We start from the raw sequence: 20,924 nt of genomic DNA, 5'->3' as shown, positions 1-20,924 counted from the left end.
AGGGACACTGTGCAGAGCTGAACTATACATAAATACACACCAATATCAAGTAGACTTTCGGTCAGAAATGAAAAGCTAATCATCCAGTGACATGGTTTAGTGGACACTTAAAATCAAACCCAAGAGCTATACGCACATCTGAGCAATTCAGACTGTGCTTTTTATATGAGTCCATCTGTACTCACAAAGAATAATAGAGGCTTAGTAAAATATTCCCCTTCCTGGGGCAAAGAGAATATGATATTTATCGGCACTGTTTTCCAGTGGGACATCACACGCCACAATCAACCATCTCATAAAGTACTATGAAGTAATGCGGTGGCAATTTAGAACAAACAAAATGCCAACCAGATTATAAAGTTCCCAAGTTCCCAGCTTCCTCAGTTCACAGGGTTACCAAAATTCATGTCTTAAGTTGTGCCAAGTTTATTGCTTGTTTGTTGGTTTTTGTTTCTTTTTTTAAGCTATGAGGGTGTCTAGAAGAGAGCCTATAGCAAGGTATGAAACTATAGCAAACCCGCACAGGTTCTTCATTTGATTTCAAACCAGGCCATTAATTCTGCCTGTTGAGACTTTTGTGCCGCAATTCTGACAGCTTTTCAGACATTTCTAATAAAGAATTTATCCATGAATGAAACCTGGGGAACGGTAGTTCTACCTTCTTGCTTTTATTCTTTTTCAGTACTAAATGCTTCATATCCATTTAGTTAAGAGTATAATCTTGGGAAACACGTGGGGAAAATCTTTCTGTGAAGAGACTGGGTTTGTTACAGATGACACATGGAGGTAACCCACAATGGCAATGACACTGAAACTGAAACTTTGCACCACTTAGCCACCGTCCCTCCGCTTTTCCATTGACAAGCGCACATCCTTGACACAACTCTGGCTGACAAAACAAATGCAAATTTAACTTGGCATATTGAGGGTGGTGTACTGTAAAAGTTACTTTTCTCTTCACTGCACTTTACCAAGGGGTAAACACATCCAATTAGCACATCCAAATATCTCCTCCAACTGCAGAAAAATGTTTTGCTGAATACTGTCAAATAAAACTCAAATATACATACATAAACCTCCTGGGATTGGTAAAATGCTTGGGGGGGGGAGGGTGTTCATTTAGAAATGGAGTCTTTCTTCAAGGATCAGAGATCCTTTGGCTTCTACATAGTTTATCATATACACACACTTAAACTGGTCTGAAACTAAATCCAAGTACTAGGCTGAGGAATGATTTTAAATGTGAGTTTCTTTAATACAGCTCATCTCTCCTACAAGGAATACAGCAGTAACATTAATCCATTGAGACAGAAACTGTCACTAGGGTCTGGAGAGAAGCTCAGCACCACAGCAGTAGGAATTGGGCTTCCAGGACACAGTTAATTCTGGACTATGGTCATCGTCTGGTGAGAGTAAACTGAATAACTTATCTCTAGGGAGTTGAGGGATGTGCCCCTGTACTCTGCTTTGGTTAGGCTGCACCTTGAGTACTGTGTCCAGCTCTGGGCCCCTCAGTTTAAGAAGGACATCGAAACACTTGAATGTGTCCAGAGAAGGGCAACAAGGCTGGGGAGAGGCCTTGAACACAAGCCCTATGAGGAGAGGCTGAGGGAGCTGGGATTGTTTAGCCTGGAGAAGAGGAGGCTCAGGGGTGACCTCATTGCCCTCTACAACTACCTGAAGGGTGGTTGTAGCCAGGAAGGGGTTGGCCTCTTCTCCCAGGCAACCAGCACCAGAACAAGGGGACACAGTCTCAAGCTGCGCCAGGGGAGGTTTAGACTCGAGGTGAGGAGGAAGTTCTTCACCGAGCGAGTCATTCTTCATTGGAACAGGTTGCCCAGGGAGGTGGTTGAGTCATCGACCCTGGAGGCGTTCAAGGGGAGATTGGACGTGGCACTTGGTGCCATGGTCTAGTCATGGGGTCTGTGTTGATAGGTTGGACTCGATGATCCTCGAGGTCCTTTCCAACCTAAGTGATACTGTGATATACTGTGGCAGGGGGTTTCAAATCAGGATGAGAGTCCTGTGCTACTAAATGTAGTGCAATTATATCCACATCGTTGCACAACTAACTCCCACCAAAGGTTACTCTCTTATGAAGTCAAAATATTAGAATACCAATACGAATAACAAGGAGCCTTGAACTACACACCATTTTAATTTCCTCCTTCTGATATAAATCAATGTATTGATGTTTATGTGGAGTACACATAACATTTTTGATTAATAACACTGTTAAGTGGATCCACACCTGAGAAACTGTTCAAAGGCAGGAAACAAAACTAAAGTGATACGTTCAGAGTGGGATCCAGTATTTTATTTCCTTCTGGTATACTCATAATATTTAGGCAAAGTGCATCAAGAATATTCTGTGAGATAAACAAAAAAATCCCCTGCACTGCTTCTAATGAATGTGGGTAGAAGTGTAATGCAGCTTTAAGTGGTAGTTACAAATTAATGCAAGATGATAAATTACTCAGGGGAGAAAAAAAAAAACAACATAGGTGTTGACTGGTCAAAACATAAAGCAGATTCAGACTTGGCAGAGACTCTGTAAAGCTATGGTTTACCGTTTTCCAGTACTTGAAACATGTTACTGAGGATCCTTAAATGTATTTCCAACTACAAAGGACTCTTTTGATGGGTAAGCATGTAAGCGAGGGGTAATGTTTTGATCCTGGAAATTCAAAGTATGCAGGAATGTAGTTATCTTGCAGCCCCTGAAGCAAAGCTTCTGAAGCAACACTCTAGACCTTGTTATTCTCTTACCATAGGTGCTATCAGAAAACTCCCCTTTTCACTAAACAAAATGGTGCTCCATAAGGAAGCAGAATCTTTACGAGGGAGGACTCCTGTCAAAGGTAGCAGCTGGCTGCTCTTACACGACCTAGGACTTCAATGTGGCGGACAAGCAGAGTGAGGCTACAACACAGGCACTTTTTAGCTGGATATAAATGATTATACACTTACTGTTGGTTGCATAACATATGGTGGATGAGGCATCCATGAAGTACTCTGGACCTGCATATCAAATACTTTTAATTAGCACAGAAAATTTTAGAACAGAATTAGAAGATTTACTTGAGAAAACTTTTTCTATTAGAACTTCAGAGATAATTTTGGCTAAAGACTTATGTCACTCAACACAAAATTAATTCAGCCTTCATAAAGTTATGAAAAAAGGGAAAAAACTTCCAAAGTTCATTTGATAATGTTTTCTACCAAAGTCAGAAATCTGAGTGATTGCACCACTTCTATGACCTACACAGTTTTATCTCATAAAACAGTCTTCAATATTCTATGTTGCCCTTTTTTTCTTTCCCAATTGTTCTACTTGCTTTCATCCATCAATATAATTATGAGCATGTCATTCAACCCACGGTGCAGGAGACATAAAATGCTCAAAGTTTATATTCAAAAGTATCTGTACAAACTTATACCTTTAAAAGATTTTTCAGAGATTTCAGAAAGAGATTTATTCCATTTCCCAGTAAGAACTGCAGCTCTAAGTCAGATTTTTAAAAGCTTATTCTAATTGAAAACTTCCATGGCAAAGCTAGCTTTAGATGTTCCTGCCCCCCAGGATCAGCTCTTACCTTGGACATCCTGGGGTCCATTTATACTACAAATCTGTATGCCTTACTAAAGTTTTTGCTGTTCTGATATGTTACAGATACCACAGATGTACCATTTCAAGTTGTGCCAGGGGAGGTTTAGGCTGGATGTTAGGAAAAAATTCTTCAGAGAAAGAGTGATTGCCCATTGGAATGTGCTGCCCAGGGAGGGGGTAGAGTCACCATCACTGAAGGTGTTTAGGAAGAGACTGAATGGGCTGCTTGGTTCCATGGTTTAGTTGATTAGATGGTGTTGGATGATGGGTTGGACACAATGATCTCAAAGGTCTCTTCCAACCTGGTTTATTCATTGTATTGTATTGTATTGTATTGCATTGCATTGCATTGCATTGCATTGCATTGCACTGCACTGCACTGCACTGCATTCTATTCTATTCTATTCTATTCTATTCTATTCTATTCTATTCTATTCTATTCTATTCTATTCTATTCTATTCTATTCTATTCTATTCTATTCTATTCTATTCTCACCAACAGAGATGGGATTGCTGGCACATTTGTGGTGCCACCTCTGAGCCACAGCTTTGTATTGCGCTAAACATGAATGGCCTGCATGCTATGATAACTCAGATTCAAGCCCAAGAATTGCATATCCTCGCTTTCTTTTGCATCAGTCTGGACTGAAGTACACAGAAACTACAGCTGTGCTGCAGACCTCTTTGGGCACCTCACCAGTTATCTCCAAGTTCACAGTGATGGGCTTGCAGCATCTCAGACTGAGCATGAGCAGGGATAACTAGAGGAAAGCTCCAAGGTGCCAGTTGTTCAAAAGTACTGTAATTGTGTTCATGAAGCCAGTGGTGAAAATTAGTTGTATGACTGTGTGCTTCAACACTTGCTGAAGTTTATCAAAATACAATTTTATTTTACTTTTAAAAGCCAGTTCAGTGAAACATGAATCAAACCCAGTGCACACAAATGCAGGCACACCTATGCTGCAACATTTTCTCATGTGAATCTGCACTAGTTAAAATGTTAGAGTTCTCAAAACATTTTGCTGTTCATCGCTCCCACTCATGGAACCTTGCAGCACCTCCTCTGTGCCAGAGCAAAGGACTGTAGGCTTACACTATCTACAGAGAATGATATGGGGTAAAATAAAATAAAACAGCTTTTCATGCAAATAGATCAAACCATGAAGTGATGGTGTGGTTCAAGTCAGGATTGGAGAAGGGAGCAACTGTGAACTGTGGAGCAGTGACAGGAATAAGTGGCTTGGTGGCCTGAATTCAGTGGCCTAAGCAAGAGTTATTATGCACAACTCTTAAGACAGATTTGCTACTGAGAAAAGTGCATGTGAGCTGCACTTGTATGCCTCTGGCACTGACATTTCTTTGGTGTTGCCTTTTACAGAAATTTACTGAAGGGATCACACCAAAACAACTTTTATCTGGCAAGTGCTACATAACCATCTAAAATTAGATAAAGCAAAAGCCAAAGAAGCTTAGAATTATTTATCTTGGAAGATCTAGCTTAAAATACAAGTGTCAATGCAATGTCCTGGAATTACCTGTGAGCAGTAGCATTGCATCTAAAAAAACCCACACCTAATAAACCAACCATAATGGTAAGAAGAACCCACTGTGCAACTTCGCAAGATTGGGTAGCTTATCTCAGGTAGGACTCAGGATTGGAAGAGCAGTGATGCTACAGGACAGAAAGAACTGCAATGGAAAAGTGTACAGCCAGTAACCAGCTTCAGAATGAAGTGATATGCTCCCAGAGAATGGCTAATAATAAAACTATACAAGCTGGGTTTGACTTCCCTCTCAGAAAGCAAGGACATAGCAATTGCTATGGAAAGGAACAGGTCAGCAGCTGTAACTAACAAGTGGCTCAGAGGTTGGTGCTACCAAAAGAACTTTGGGGTTTTTTTTTGACCTTGGGGAACTTTCTATGGCACCAGGTCAGCTACCAACAGATGGAGTACATCTGTCGCAGACGGGGAGAAAGATCTTCGTGCATGAGAATGGCCTGTCCCCCCAAAGGGAAAAGGGTTCTAGGAAGGGAGTTGGCAGGTCTCATTGAGAGGGCTTTAAATTGGACTCAAAGGGGGAAGGAGTTGAAACCAGTCCCCCAGACAGGAGTCTGGGGGTGGTAAGCTGGAGTCAGGGGTAAAATCAGCAGCCCAGCTGAAGTGCATGTACACTAATGCACAAAGCATGGTTATAAACAAGAGGAGCTGGAAGCCTTGTTGCAGCAGGAAAGTTATGATATAGTTGCCATCATGGAAACGTGGTGGGATGAGTCACATGACTAGAGCACTGTAATTGATGGCTACAGGCTCTTCAGGAGAGACAGGCAAGGAAGAAGTGGTGGAGGGGTGGCCCTGTACATCAGGAAGGCACTAGATGCCAGGAAACCAGAGATCAAGGATGATCAGATTGAGGGCCTGTGGGTGAGAATTAGAGGGAAGACAACAAGGCAGACATCCTCGTTGGAGTCTGTTACAGACCACCCAACCAGGATGAAGCAAGTTGATGAATTATTCCATAGGCAGCTAGAGGCTGTCTCAAGATCACCAGACCTTGCTCTTATGGGCAATTTTAACCTGTCTGATATCTGCTGGGAACTTAAAACAGCAGAGAGGAGGCAGTCTAGAAGGTTCTTAGAGTGCATGGAGGACAGATTCTTATCATAGCTGCTGCATGAGCCTACCAGGGGTAAGGCTTTGCTTGACCTTCTTTTTACCAATAGAGAAGGGCTGGTGGGAGATGTGGTGGTTGGAGGCTGTCTGGGGTCCAGTGACCATGAAAATTGATTTTTTTTCAATTTCCCAGTGGAGATCTGTGTGAGGCATGCTAAATGATAAATTCTGAACATAATGTGTGGGAGACTAAAGAAGGCTAGGAGCACAGTTATTCTCAAGTAACTTGCTTTGTCAGAGGTATAATAGACAAGAATGAGAACTTTTAAAGGATGCTGTTATTGGAGCAAATATAGCTAAGATCTAAAGGTCAAAATATGATGCAGCCAAATTATTAACAAAATGCACTTTTGGTTAGTGAAGGGGAGCCAAAATGACAAAACACTCCAACAAAAAATGATAAGCCTCTGCTGTTGTCAACTGGAAATGAAGCCAAATGCTGTTTGCTGGAGAAGCTGGCTGAAATACATAATAAAAAGAATCACAGGAGCTTTCATTGCTAGCATAAAGAAGGCAGGAAACACTTATACCCTATGCTACATCATACCTGAATGCTACTAGAAAGTCTTTTGTTGAAAGTGTGCCTCAAGAGTGGAGGGGCTTACACGGTTTTCTGTGGTATACACTCTGCCTTCACCCACATCCCAAACATAATTAACTGGTAAAGACCGCAGCCGCGCGGAGCTGACGTACCTGATATGTGGAGACAGGGGAAGCAGCAATGAATGGCGTGATTGATGTCTGTGGAATCATGCGGTTTGTTGGAATACTGTACGGTGAGGAATAAAATCTGCAAACAAAGAACAAAAGCAAGAGATATATATATATTTATTTTATATTTTTTTGTGTGCACCTTTTGACTGCTAGGCTCTGACTCGTCAGTTCACTGCCTTCAGAGCAAAAGCAAAGTCTCTGCAGGTAATTACATCTGTCTACTCCCAAAAACCACAATAAAGAAGATGTGATGGCTCCACTCAACAGATCTTGAAAATGGAAAGGAGGAGGAATATTTTCCCCAAACCTATTTTTTTTTTTTTCACTTGAACTAGCACAAATATAGAACTTCATGATACAAGATATAATTATCTGAAATGCAACGACAGCTGATTTTATGGAGTGCTAGCTAGTGGAAGGAACGTGACATCGAAGACAATATTACTGATTTGATTTTCACATGCAGTGCTGTTTTCTTTTCAGGTCTTAATGCTGCAGTGCTGAGAATAACACATTCCAGATACATGCCTGAATTATTTTATTAAGGGATGGCTACAAAATCTCATGCTAAAATGTTCATATTAATCTAGGCAGAGAGCAAAAAAAAAACACCTCCTGGTGAAATGTGGCAGGAATTATGAGTCTAACTGCCCCAGGCAGCACTTAAGAGCCCAAATTTTGTTGGAATGGAATGGAATGGAATGGAATGGAATGGAATGGAATGGAATGGAATGGAATGGAATGGAATGGAATGGAATAGAATAGAATAGAATAGAATAGAATAGAATAGAATAGAATAGAATAGAATAGAATAGACCAGGTTGGCAGAGACCTTCAAGATCATCACGTCCAACCTATCACCCAACACCACCTAATCAACTAACCCATGTAACCAAGCACCCTGTCAAGTCTCCTCCTGAACACCTCCAGTGACGGCGACTCCACCACCTCCCTGGGCAGTCCATTCCAATGGCCAATCACTCTCTCTCTCTGTAAAATTTCCTCCTGACCTCCAGCCTGAACTTCCCCTGGCACAGCCTGAGACTGTGTCCTCTTGTTCTGGTGCTGGCTGCCTGGGAGAACAGACCAACCTCTGCCTGTCTACAACCCCCCTTCAGGTAGTTGTAGAGAGCAATAAGGTCACCCCTGAGTCTCCTCCTCTCCAGGCTCAGCAGCCCCAGCTCCCTCAGTCTCTCCTCATAGGGCTTGTGTTCCAAGCCCCTCACTAACTTTGTTGCCTTTCTCTGGACTCGTTCCAGCAAGTCAACCTCCTTCCTAAACTGAGGGGCCCAGAACTGGACGCAGTACTCGAGGTGTGGCCTAACCAGTGCAGTTCCACTGTTGCATGCTATGAATAAAAGTTGCACTGTCTCTTGGCTGATAGCAATAAATGTCACGCTCCTTCTCCTTCCCTGTCAGTTAATGATTATTGATAAAATTATCACATGGAAAATACTACCGCTGGTGGATTGTGTAAGTACTTAAGATCCATGCTTGTAAAGGATTTGGCATTTGTTCTTTTTTTTTTTCAGTTTTAACTGTAAACTACAAAAAATTGCTTCAAAATATAATGTTTATGGTCTTACAGCTGTCAAAATGATAATCTTTTAGACTCAGAGAGGGAAACACTCCTGTGCAATGTCCTCTTGTCCAGTTTAAACCTCACACAGATCCTTCTCGTATGGGGTGCACCAGTCTTAAAAGTAACAGAAGATTTTTTTACATACAGTCTCTCTGTAACAGTGAAGTGAATTACACTCCCTGTCTTTTTATGGGTCTTTTTTTTTTTTTTCTCCCCATGCTGAGGCAATCAACAGCAGCTTTCCACGAGTGTCATGAAACAAAAAAATAATTGCTTGTATTTAAACAAGTGCTTTTATTTCCTGATCACCCTGGCATCCTGGATTTAGTACTAATCAGCCTAGTTCAGACTGGCTGCGTTCATTCTGGATGCAGGCTCAAATCACCACTGACTTCATCCAACCAATGGGATGGAAACATTCAAAGTTAAGAGAGGAGACAGAGAAGCAATCACTTGTTCTTTCTATTCCAAATAAGATTTCTAAATGCCAAAAGCAGCAGGTGGCGTCTGAGTGATTTTTTTTGTTTAATAGAAATATATTGCTATTTTAGGAACATTTATCTGCCCTTACAATGCTCACACAGAGACTATTTTAAAACTGTGCCTTTGCCCATTTTTATATATACTCTATTATGAGAACTTAGAGGCATTTTTATCCCACTGCTTGTATCAAATGTTGTTTATGCAACGTTGCGGAAGAGAAGATTTTTGCAGTACTAGCTGGGTTCATCCGTGGCATTAGCACAATGAATTCACTATGTGCAAGTCTTCTCCAGGTCTCTTCCAACCTTGGTGATTCTGTGTGGGATACTGGGATTGCTTAGCCTGGAGAAGAGGAGGCTCAGGGGTGACCTCATTGCCCTCTACAACTACCTGAAGGGTGGTTGTAGCCAGGAAGGGGTTGGCCTCTTCTCCCAGGCAACCAGCACCAGAACAAGAGGACACAGTCTCAAGCTGCGCCAGGGGAGGTTTAGACTCGAGGTGAGGAGGAAGTTCTTCACCGAGCGAGTCATTCGGCATTGGAACCGGTTGCCCAGGGAGGTGGTTGAGTCATCGACCCTGGAGGCGTTCAAGGGGAGATTGGACGTGGCACTTGGTGCCATGGTCTAGTCATGGGGTCTGTGTTGATAGGTTGGACTCGATGATCCTCGAGGTCCTTTCCAACCTAAGTGACACTGTGATACTGTGATACTGTGTGACTCTGACTATGCTGTTGCCACATGGATGAATTAAGAAACTGCATGCAGCAAATGAAAACAATGGCAGACTGATAGAAATTACTCTCTAGGTAAAATGTATAATATATAGAAGTACATAGAAACCCCTGAAACTGAAGGATAGTATAAAATGTCTTTTGAGGAAACAACATGGTTTTGTTCATTCTGTTTTTATTCTGTCCACCAGCCTGACACACTGATGCTGTGCTTCTACCATGTGTGAACTGCTCAGACAAAGACAAGTGTAGGGAGAAACAACTTTCCATTTGGAAGTAGTGCTGACTCTTTGGAATAAACTGCCCAATAAATCCCAGCAAATACTATCAAATTTACAGAATTTGTGTGCTAAGCCAAGAACGTGACAGACAGCTAACCATTTCAGTATTAGCTTAGAGATGCAGTTATCTGAGTAGTGCATAAGCTTGTGGGATACACACTCTAGTAATGAGAAAAATGCAACCCTTCCAACATCCCTGCCAAGACCATTTATCTGTCATAGTATGTCTTCAAATAAGCATCAAATAAAACACTCTATCAGGATAGTTGCCTATATGGTGGGAAGTCTTGCATCGGAGCATCAGAGAAGGGAAAGGAAGAATTATGCCCTTCCAGTATCTGAAGGGGGCCTACAGGAAGGCTGGGGAAGGACTTCTCAGGATCTCAGGTAGTGATAGGACTAGGGGGAATGGAATGAAGCTGGAGGTGGGGAGATTCAGGCTAGATGTGAGGAGGAGGTTCTTCACCATGAGAGTGGTGAAGCCTTGGAATGTGTTGTCCAGGGAGGTGGTTGAGGCCCTGTCCCTGGAGGTGTTTAAGCCCAGGCTGGATGAGGCTCTGGGCAGCCTGATCTAGTGTGGGGTGTCCCTGCCCATGGCAGGGGGGTTGGAACTAGATGATCCTTGTGGTCCCTTTCAACCCTGAATGATACTATGATACTATGATAAAATCTGAAGCAGCAAATGACAATGTGAGAAAATCCAGTTTCATATATTTAAATTTTAGTAATAGTAAACCAAGCTGAACAATCCGAGTCACTTTAAGAGCCTGTAGGTTCGCAATTGGGAATCCCTTACACCCAGAGACAAATTGTCTCCCTGCCACAGTGCCACTTGTGGGATCTGAGAAAAAAAGTTGTGGGTACCTCTGTCATAGGTGAAGTACAGTGGTATGTTGAGGATAGGGCTGTCCTTGCTGGGGACAGACTCAAGAGAAGTCCCCTTTAGGCACAGCATGCCCAAGCTTCCACAGTTCTGGAGCCATGAACTGCCCTGGTGGGGACTGCTCACAAAAAGGGCTCAACAACAGGACACAGAGGCACCTCTCCAAATTACCTTTACATACAAATAGTCCAATGGCCTAATGAGTAACTGGCATAAGTGACAAGCTGGGGACCTACTAAAAGACAGGAGAATAAAAAATGCATAAGTGACCTGCAAGATCCCAACAAGGTCTACAGCTGCTAACCTTGACATTAATTTTTTTTCCCCAATCTTTAAGCTCAGGGAGAGGTGAAAGAAGGTGGAAGATGTCTGCTGTAACTAAGTCCAAGTTATAACTAGGTTTCTCGGTCATGAGAATATGTACATCAGAAAGAGGAGAAGGAAGAAATATAAATTATACTGGCTTTGACTCATTTAGACATATTCAGTTATGTCCCCATGTTTCCTGGCATTAAAATGTACAGTATCTGGTATTGTACTTCCCCACACAGAAGTGAGGGAAAGTAATACAAAAAACCCCAGGATGAGATAAAGAGATTTAATGAGAACAGTGAGATAATACAATGCAAAATTACCTCAGCCTATTTGCAGGAAAAGTGCAGCAAAATGCAGAAAAGCATCAGCAGAAGCCAGCGAGCTAATGAGCCTCCACCCCTCCCCATTCCACTGCCATCCCAATGGAAGAGATTAACACCCACAAACCTGGAACCCAAAAGCAGCAAACGGAACAGGAGGCCTCTCATGTTACAATCTGAACTTCAAGCCCCATTATACTTTGCTTCAGACAGCACTTTCATTTTGAAGCTGTCCTGACAGCAGCATGGGATTGAATACCAGCAGCAGATCCAACACAACCCATGACATTGACCTAAGGAGAGGTCTCCAAAAGGCTCAGCTGCATTTCCACAAATGCAATTTACATCCTTATACAGGCTTTTGCAGACACAAAACAGTGTCCCTGCTCCCCAGCTGCAACTGCAATGCTAGAAGCAAAAGCAAAGAAAGGCAGGTGGCAGGGGTGAAGCACAAATGATGTTGTCCTTGTACTAAAAATAGGTCTTTTAAACATGCCCGGATTCCATAAGCATAGGAAAAACTCATCACTAGGAGGCAAAAGGATGTTTCTGGATGATCCTGAAGAGGACTATATAAAGGGCTCAAAATAAAATGTCTTTTGGAGATGTTAATAAGGAACCACGTTCCCAGTATGTCATCAGGCACACACAGTCAATGCTTTAAGAGCAGTTTCCGTTGCTTAACAGACAAAGCACATACTCCCCTTCTGCATAGCCCCTCCTCCCCCATTTGGGGGCTGCATTATCTGTAGCGTCTGGTCGCTATTTCCCTGCCAAAATAATAGAGGAAAAAAAATTCCATATGGTTCCCATCCTATGGGGAAATGTGTAAGCTTCCACACACAAAATCTGCACAAGAGCAAGATCCTATTTGCACTGCAATAAACACCATTTGCTCATGCCTCATGCCTGCGGGCAGTACTGAAAAAGTTAGATTCATAAATAGTATCCTGGGGCTCACATAATGTAAGAGTGTTACCAAGCATTATCAAGGCAGCAATTTTCTCTTGCAATAAGCCACACAGTCAGATGTTTGAGATGGAAAAGACCTCTCTGAACACAGAGCCCATTGGCCAGCAAATGCACAGTATAGTCCCCCAGATATCAGATTTGAAACTGATATAGTACATAGCAATCTTAATGGCCAGAAGGACTCAAGCCTCTGGAACATTTTAAATGAGCATTCTTACCGTGCAAGTACAAGAGCTCTATTTTGCTCTTTGTGTGAGCACATTAAACCACTAAAACACAAAGTGAAAAATCAATAGTGTATTACAACAGGCACACTACTCCCCAAAATAAAATCTGAATACATTTGTAAATGCAATTCAGGAAAGGCTGATTATGAAACAAAAAAAGGCACAGAGAGACTGGCAGGGAAAAAGAGCTTCTCTGCTGAAGTGTGTGGTTACCACACATACTCATACTGCACACTCATACTGCAACGCTATGGTACACTACGGGACAGATTCTCCACTCCATTATATCAGTTTTATGCTGATGTAACTCCACTGGATGCTTAAACAGAGTTACATGGGCATAGAACCAATATAATGAAATGGAGAATCATGCTTCACAAAGTAATAGAAGAAAATTATCTATTCCTTCGTAGGGAAAACATCTTAGATATTTTTAGTGAAAGCCTTTCTCTTGCTTTCTTTTGTTTTATTCCTGCTATAGATTTCAAGGCAAATATGCAGTAATAAAAAAGATAGTACTACATCATGAGCAACGAGAACCTGCCTTTTCACAGAATCACAGAATTTCAGGGGCTGGAAGGGACCTCGAAAGATCATCTAGTCCACCCCCCAACTGCCAGAGCAGGATCACCTATACCAGATTACACAGGAACACATCCAGGCGAGTTTTCACAGTATCACAGTATCACTTAGGTTGGAAAGGACCTCGAGGATCATCGAGTCCAACCTATCAACACAGACCCCATGACTAGACCATGGCACCAAGTGCCACGTCCAATCTCCCCTTGAACGCCTCCAGGGTCAATGACTCAACCACCTCCCTGGGCAACCCGTTCCAATGCCGAATTACTTGCTCGGTGAAGAACTTCCTCCTCACCTCGAGTCTAAACCTCCCCTGGCGCAGCTTGAGACTGTGTCCCCTTGTTCTGGTGCTGGTTGCCTGGGAGAAGAGGCCAACCCCTTCCTGGCTACAACCACCCTTCAGGTAGTTGTTTTGAGTATCTCCAGAGAGGGAGCCCTCACAAGCCCCCTGGGCAGCCTATTCCAGTCTTCTGTCACCCTCACAGTGAAATTTTTTTTTCCTCATATTTATGTGAAACTTCCTATGCCTCAACATCCATCCACCAGGATCCCCAGGTCCCTTTCACCTTCACTGCTCTCTAGCAGGTCTGTCCCCAACCTTGCACTTGTTTCATCTGGACAAAATACAAGAATCTAGATTCTTCCCTGAGGTTTGAAAATGTCCTAACTCAAAGCCAAATATAATCCACACCTCTTAAGGAACTGCAAATTTTAAGCACCACCCCATGACACCTGTAGAGACATAACTCTCTAGTGGGCTTCTGTCCTTCACGTAATCCTGCATGGATTGAGCAATTTGCATGCATCAAAACACATCTATAAACTCTAGGAAGAGCTCTGTTAGACATCATCATGTGTACTTAATCTTTCTTTTTAAGTTTTATTAGTAATGTGTATGTGCACCTTCACCTTGGGTTGGGTATCTTTCCATTTCCCACCTCCAACTTCAATTAACTAAGGTCCACACTGGTGGGCACCCAAATCAGGTTTATCACAGCACACGATCAAGTCCTGAGTTCTGTGCAGGGTCAGCACCTGCTTAGCCTGACTGTTTCACCAAACAGGGCTGCTACGAGGTACTGGTCTTTATTTTACAGAACTTTGGCTAACATTGCACCATGAAAACCTTTACAGCTGGGTCCATCCTACTGTCAATGTATTATGCAGCATTTTACCCAGAGGGTGGGTATAGGTGTCAACAGAAAGGGACTTCAAAGCGATAGCTTTGTACTAGCTTCCGGGCTGTCGTCGTCATCAGAAAGAACAATGTGTTTGCCAACCATCCCTTCACTGATGATTAAGTTAAGCTGTTCCCTGTACTCAGCACTGGTTAGGCCACACCTTGAGTACTGTGTCCAGTTCTGGGCCCCTCAGTTCAGGAAAGATGTTGACTTGCTGGAACATGTCCAGAAAAGAGCAACAAAGCTGGGGAGGGGTTTGTAGCACAAACCCTGTGAGGACAGGCTGAGGCAGCTGGGGTTGCTCAGCCTGGAGAAGAGGAAGCTCAGGGGAGACCTTATTGCTGTCTACAACTACCTGAAGGGAGGTTGTAGCCAGGTGGGGGTTCGTCTCTTCCCCCAGGCAACCAGCACCGGAACAAGAGGACACAGTCTCAAGATGTGCCAGGGGAAGTTTAGACTAGATGTTAGGAAGAAGTTCTTCACAGAAAGAGAGGTTGGCCATTGGAATGTGCTGCCCAGGGAGGTGGTGGAGTCACCATCACTGGAAGTGTTTAGGAAGAGACTTGATGGGGCGCTTGGTGCCATGGTTTAGTTAAGATGGTGTTGGATGATACGTTGGACTAATGATCTTGTAGGTCTTTTCCAACCTGGTTAATTCTATTCAATTCTAGTCTATTCTAGTCTAGTCTATTGTAGTCTAGTCTAGTCTAGTCTAGTCTCAGCATGTAAGAGCCTTTAGGTGTCTTTCACCATGGCCACAAGTTCCTATGGTGGTTATGCCTCATGACAATGAGCGACAACTCTTAGAGAGATACCCAGAGATGTGGTTTATTTCATGCTTCACAAATGAAAGGAGATGAAATTCTCCAGCGGCTACTATTTCTTTTCCCAGTGATCAGCAACAGTGTGTTCAAACAATTGCATGAATCAAACCATCTGAGCAGCCTGAACACCTGAGCAGTATTGGTACTCGTCAATGCAAATGATGACTTTTTCTGAGAGAACTTTCATAATTAAAATTTAAAAAAAAGAATAAAAACTGCAGTACAATTAGTTTCCAAAACATTAATGCAACTGGCATGCAGGAATTAATTTCAAATAGAAGCCAGTTGTCTGGATGAAACGCTGGTGGATTATGAACTAATAATGGGTTTATTTATAGACTACAGTCATCTGAAAAGTATGATGTTAGGAAAAAAATTAAAAAAGACTCATTTGGGAAGTCAGAACACAGAAAAAGAACTGGAGAATTCTGAAATTCTCTACAAACCCCCTCTTTCTTGCTGGTTGCTCTGGTTTGGCTGCTTCTTCCACAACATGGGATTGTCACGAGTCCTACAAAGCTACTGCTTATTAAGGGCAATTAATCATAATAAACTAACCATTACAGTTGATTTTTACTACTTTTACTACTGGGAATGTTAATCACAGAATCACCAAGGTTGGAAGAGACCTCAAAGATCATCAAGTCCAACGAGGCTGGTGAGAGGCCTAGAGCACAAGCCCTGCGAGGAGAGGCTGAGGGAGCTGGGGTTGCTTAGCCTGGAGAAGAGGAGGGTCAGAGGAGACCTTATTGCTGTCTACAACTACCTGAAAGAAGGTTGTAGCCAGGTGGGGGTTGGTCTCTTCTCCCAGGCAAACAGCACCAGAACAAGAAGACACAGTCTCAAGCTGTGCCAGGGGAAGTTTAGGCTCAAGGTGAGGAGAAAGTTCTTCACTAAGAGAGTCCTTAGCCATTGGAATGGGCTGCTTCTATTAGCAGTGCCTTAACAACTATTTAAGAAAAAATTAACAAACTCATTTTCATCTGTATCAATACATTCATCCCTTCAGCTGGAGAACACATATGGGAGTCTGCATGGAATTTAATAATCATATCAAACATTTCACTGATCAAAAAGAGACTGTCAAAGAGTTTAGGGGTGAACCTCCTGCTTCTCTTCAGATTAATGTTACCCAGTCTGAAAGGACAGCTAGATTTCAAGGTTCATGCAATACCTGGAAATGGAATCATGCTGGTAAACAATACAGGGATGTAACTTCTCTGCTAAATTTGACAGAAATTTACTATTCTTTGTGTCTGCAAATGGTAGCTGAGAAATGAAGAGTGTTGCTCAGATTTTGCCCCCCCAAATCCCATCTGCTTACACACTAATTTAAGGCATTCTCCCTGTTGGGCATTTCTAAGCAGGGGGGTTGAACTTCATAATCTCTGGAGAGGTCCCTTCCACCTCCTAACATTCTATGATTCTATAATTTTATTCAGACAATGTTATGGAAGCCAGCTGGCCTGTAGAGAGAATCCCAGATGAAGTAACAGCTCTACTATCCAAAACACGTTGGAATCTTCAATGATTGCTTTAACAAAGGCAAAGGGAAATTTTACTGTTTTCCACTTCATGACAGAGAGAAACTGAAAAAGACATCCACTAACATTTGCCAAATAGAGATGGAAACTATTAGGAAAAACAACTTCCCATTCAAATGGATATTGCAAACAAGAGGGCATAAAAACAAAAGGGAAACTAACAGAAGAACTTGACAGTGTAGCACTACACACCTCAGACAAAAATATGACTGAATGAATTTGCTTCTGAATCAGTTTTACCACAGAAACAGAAAACAGAAGGTGGCATTCAAAATCATTTTAAGAAAGGCATAAGAAAGCATGCATTCCTTACCCATTCTGTATAGCAGCTGTTGGATCGTAAGTCAAAGCCATGCCGGCCTGCACATAAGGAAGGAAAACAGATTTTTACTATTACTGCAGAATAAAATAAGAAGAAAGAGAGAGAAGGAAAAAAGGAAGAGAGAGAGAGACATTAAACATATTCTAAGTCAATATGAATATGAACTGAACATAACTTGGACGGAAATCTAAATTCTCCAGGGCAGGTCGGCTGGCCCAATGCAGCGTGGACAGATTGGCTACCTCCCCTGCCTGAGAGATGTCTGAGAAACAGATCTGTGCAGTATGTTGGTTGTCATCTCTCCATAACAGATAGGGCAAATGGTGGGTTCGTTGCACCAATATCAGTGATATCATTCTACCCCTGTACTCAGCACTGGTTAGGTCACACCTTGAGTCCTGTGTCCAGTTCTGGGCCCCTCAGTTTATGAAAGGTGTTGAGTTGGCAGGTGGGGGTTGGTCTCTTCTCCCAGGCAAGCAGCACCAGAACAAGAGGACACAGTCTCAAGCTGTGCCAGGGGAGGTTTAGGCTGGATGTTAGGAAAAAGAGAGTGATTGGCTTTTGGAATGTGCTGCCCAGGGAGGTGGTGGAGTCACCATTACTGGAGGTGTTTAGGAAGAGACTGGATGGGGTGCTTGGTGCCATGGTTTAGTTGATTAGATGGTGTTGGGTGATAGGTTGGACTCGATGATCTTGAAGGTCTTTTCCAACCTGGTTATTTCTACTCCATTCTAGTCTATCAGTGCATATTACATCCAATAGTTCATTATAGTAAGACAAGGCCAAATCTTGCTGTTGCCTCTGAGACAGGTAGCTGGTAAATATTCTAATGGAATGGGTTGCCCAGGGAGGTGGTGGAGTCGCCATCATTGAAGGTGTTCAGAAGGAGACTTGATGGGGTGCTTGGTGCCATGGGTTAGCTGTTTGGGTGGGTTGGATTGGTTGATGGGTTGGACACGATGATCTTGAAGGTCTCTTCCAACCTGGTTTGGCTTATTCTAATAAAGGTTCTAAAGCCAACTTCTTGAGAAGTTCTCAGTAAGGAATCTCATCTTTCCCACAAGGGCCACACCCTCTATAATCCCAGCTATCCACCATTTCTGTGGCTGTCACTTGTAGTTACAGTGAGACAAGAAACACAATGGGCTGTGTAGCAGAAGACTAAGCAAAATAAATTAACAAAAATTAGAGAATAAAAAAAAATGTGTTTGATCTTTTAATCAAGGCTTTTAAAATGCTTCAGAGATCTGGAAAGTAAAATAATTTGTTAATGGTGCTACAGAGAGCTTTTCAACTGCCATTCACCACCAAACAGATGGCGACCTGTCTAAAAGGATTTGGCAGTCTCAAAACACTGTCCAGTTAACAACTGTCACCACTGCCTCCATTCACAGTCACTTTCACAGGTACCACAGGAAAGGCAGGGTGAGACCAGCACTGAAGACTGAATCTCCCACTCCACCTTATGCTCCAAGACGGCAGTCTAGGCCCTGTGGGAAGGATCAGATTTTTCCACAACTGACAATCTCTCTTCCCATATAATGAATTTGCTTTGTATTTTTGTCTTCCTTATTTATTCCCCTGCTTTGTGAAATACTTGGTGATGCAAGACACTACCAGGAAATGGGAAAAGATCTCAATTTATGTGGGGCTGGAAGCAGAGAGGAAAGTATCTCCACTATTCAAGGTCCTGCTCTCCCTTTGGAAGACGTTGAAAAATTACCATGGCACTACCCCATTCCAAGGCGCTGTATTTCTTCCTGTTAATTATATAGATCACACATGCTTGTTGCCTGATACAGGAGACAGCAGCATTTGCTTCAAGGACAGGTGCTTTACCAATCATGTGGCAGGGTCTGCACTCCTGGTGGGAGCTTTTAACACCCCAGGACGCATATACCGAAGTACTTTCAAGTAATGGCATCTGCCCCCTTCCAGATGGCTGCTCACACAGGTCAGGGAAGCATTTGGGTTTGGCTGGCTCCCATGCAGGCAGATGAGCAGCCAGGGTAAATGCTCTGGTGATGAGTTCAGGCAATGCTCCTGGAAGAGCCAGGTGAGCCTGGCAGCTGCAAAGCAGTCTAAGAGGAGATGGTCCAAGTTTCCAGAGGCCAAAAATAACTTCTGATTTGAAAGGGTAGGCTTCAGGCTACCTTATATAGCCAAAACAATAAAAAACTACATGCCAGTGTTAGATTTGTATATTTTTCTCATTATGCTTTAAAGCAGATACTAGGACAAATGTTTCACTTATTGCAAATGCCACTGTTTTAATAAAATATGCACTATCCCACAAGCTGAAGATAATTCAAGAGACCCAAGGCCAAGAACACAGGGCTATTGTTCTCAAATGCATTTGTTGCTTAAAATAAAAAAGAACCTGCAAGTTTAAAAAGTTAAAGAATTAAATTTAGATTGACCTCATTTGCTGGTAATTTTCATGTAAAAAAAATAGCTCAGAGGATCATAAGGCAATCACAGAATCACCAAGGTTGGAGGAGACCTCAAAGATCATCAAATCCAACCTGTCACCACAGACCTCATGACTAAACCATGGCACCAAGTGCCACATCCAGTCCCCTCTTGAACACCCCCAGGGATGGTGACTCCACCACCTCCCTGGGCAGCACATTCTAATGGCTAACAACTCTCTCTGTGAAGAACTTTCTCTTCACCTCAAGCCTAAACTTCCCCTGGCACAGCTTGAGTCTGTGTCCTCTTGTTCTGGTGCTGGTTGCCTGGGAGAAGAGACCAACCCCCACCTGGCTACAACCTCCCTTCAGGTAGTTGTAGAGAGCAAGAAGGTCTCCCCTTAGCCTCCTCTTCTCCAGGCTGAGCAACCCCAGCTCCCTCAACCTCTTCTCATAGGGCTTGTGCTCCAAACCCCTCCCCAGCTTTGTTCCCCTTCTCTGGACACATTCCAGCAACTCAAAGTCTTTCCTGAACTGAGGGGCCCAGAACTGGAAACAGTGCTCAAGGTGTGGCCTAACCAGCGCTGAGTACAGGGGCAGAATGACTGCCCTGCTCCTGCTGGCCACACTATCCTTGATGCAGGCCAGGTTGCCATTTGCCCTCTTGGAAGATTTACTTAATCTGTTTTTCTATTTTTATGTCTTATACATTCTCAACATGCTACATTGTCTGGTGAGGTTGCACTAATTACTAATAAAAATGTATACAGTTCATCCCAAAAGAGAGACAATAACACTTTAACATCATACACACTTTTTGCCTGCAATACATTTTAGAGGAAAAAAATCATCTTTTGTTTTCCTTTCTCTTTTCAACACTTGTAAAATTTGTTACTGCTCTCCCTTTATATTCTTGTGCTGGTAACGACAACTTAAATAGTATGTACAAGCCCTAGAGGGACAGACAAATTAGTTCTAAGAAGTGAAAAGAAAAAACAAACCCACAACAAAACAAACTTAAGATACTCTATATAAATCAAGTTGTTGACATTTTAACATCCCATCACATCTGCTCAACACCAAGGAAAAAAAAAAAACATCCCACTGAATCCCTTGGGAGAGATTCAGACTTTCTAAATAAGTGAGTTTCTAGATCTACCAGTCACAGAATCACAGAATCATAGGATAAGGTTTGGAAGGAAACTCCAGAGATCATCGAGTCCAACCTCCCCTGCAAAGCAGGACTGCTTAGGGCAGGTCACATACATCTA

General features: G+C 42.7%; 1 protein-coding gene across 13 annotated transcripts in view; it reads right to left on the bottom strand.

The window, feature by feature from the left end:
* RBMS3 (RNA binding motif single stranded interacting protein 3) overlaps positions 1–20,924 on the bottom strand; it is a 929,122-nt gene that overhangs the window by 73,849 nt on the left and 834,349 nt on the right. For all 13 annotated transcript variants that reach the window (XM_068152893.1, XM_068152894.1, XM_068152892.1 and 10 more), the window contains 3 exons: positions 17,234–17,280; positions 6,976–7,072; positions 2,971–3,021 (listed from right to left, as the gene is read on the bottom strand). In XM_068152893.1, the coding sequence (XP_068008994.1) occupies positions 2,971–3,021; positions 6,976–7,072; positions 17,234–17,280 (195 nt within the window). The remainder of the gene's footprint in view (positions 1–2,970; positions 3,022–6,975; positions 7,073–17,233; positions 17,281–20,924) is intronic.

This window comes from Melanerpes formicivorus, unplaced genomic scaffold, assembly GCF_026170545.1.
Source record: "Melanerpes formicivorus ecotype bairdi unplaced genomic scaffold, bMelFor1.0.p_v2 SCAF_24, whole genome shotgun sequence".
Taxonomy (NCBI): domain Eukaryota; kingdom Metazoa; phylum Chordata; class Aves; order Piciformes; family Picidae; genus Melanerpes; species Melanerpes formicivorus.
The sequence above is the reverse complement of the archived record's forward strand: the minus strand, read 5'-3'. Positions and strand labels throughout refer to the sequence as shown.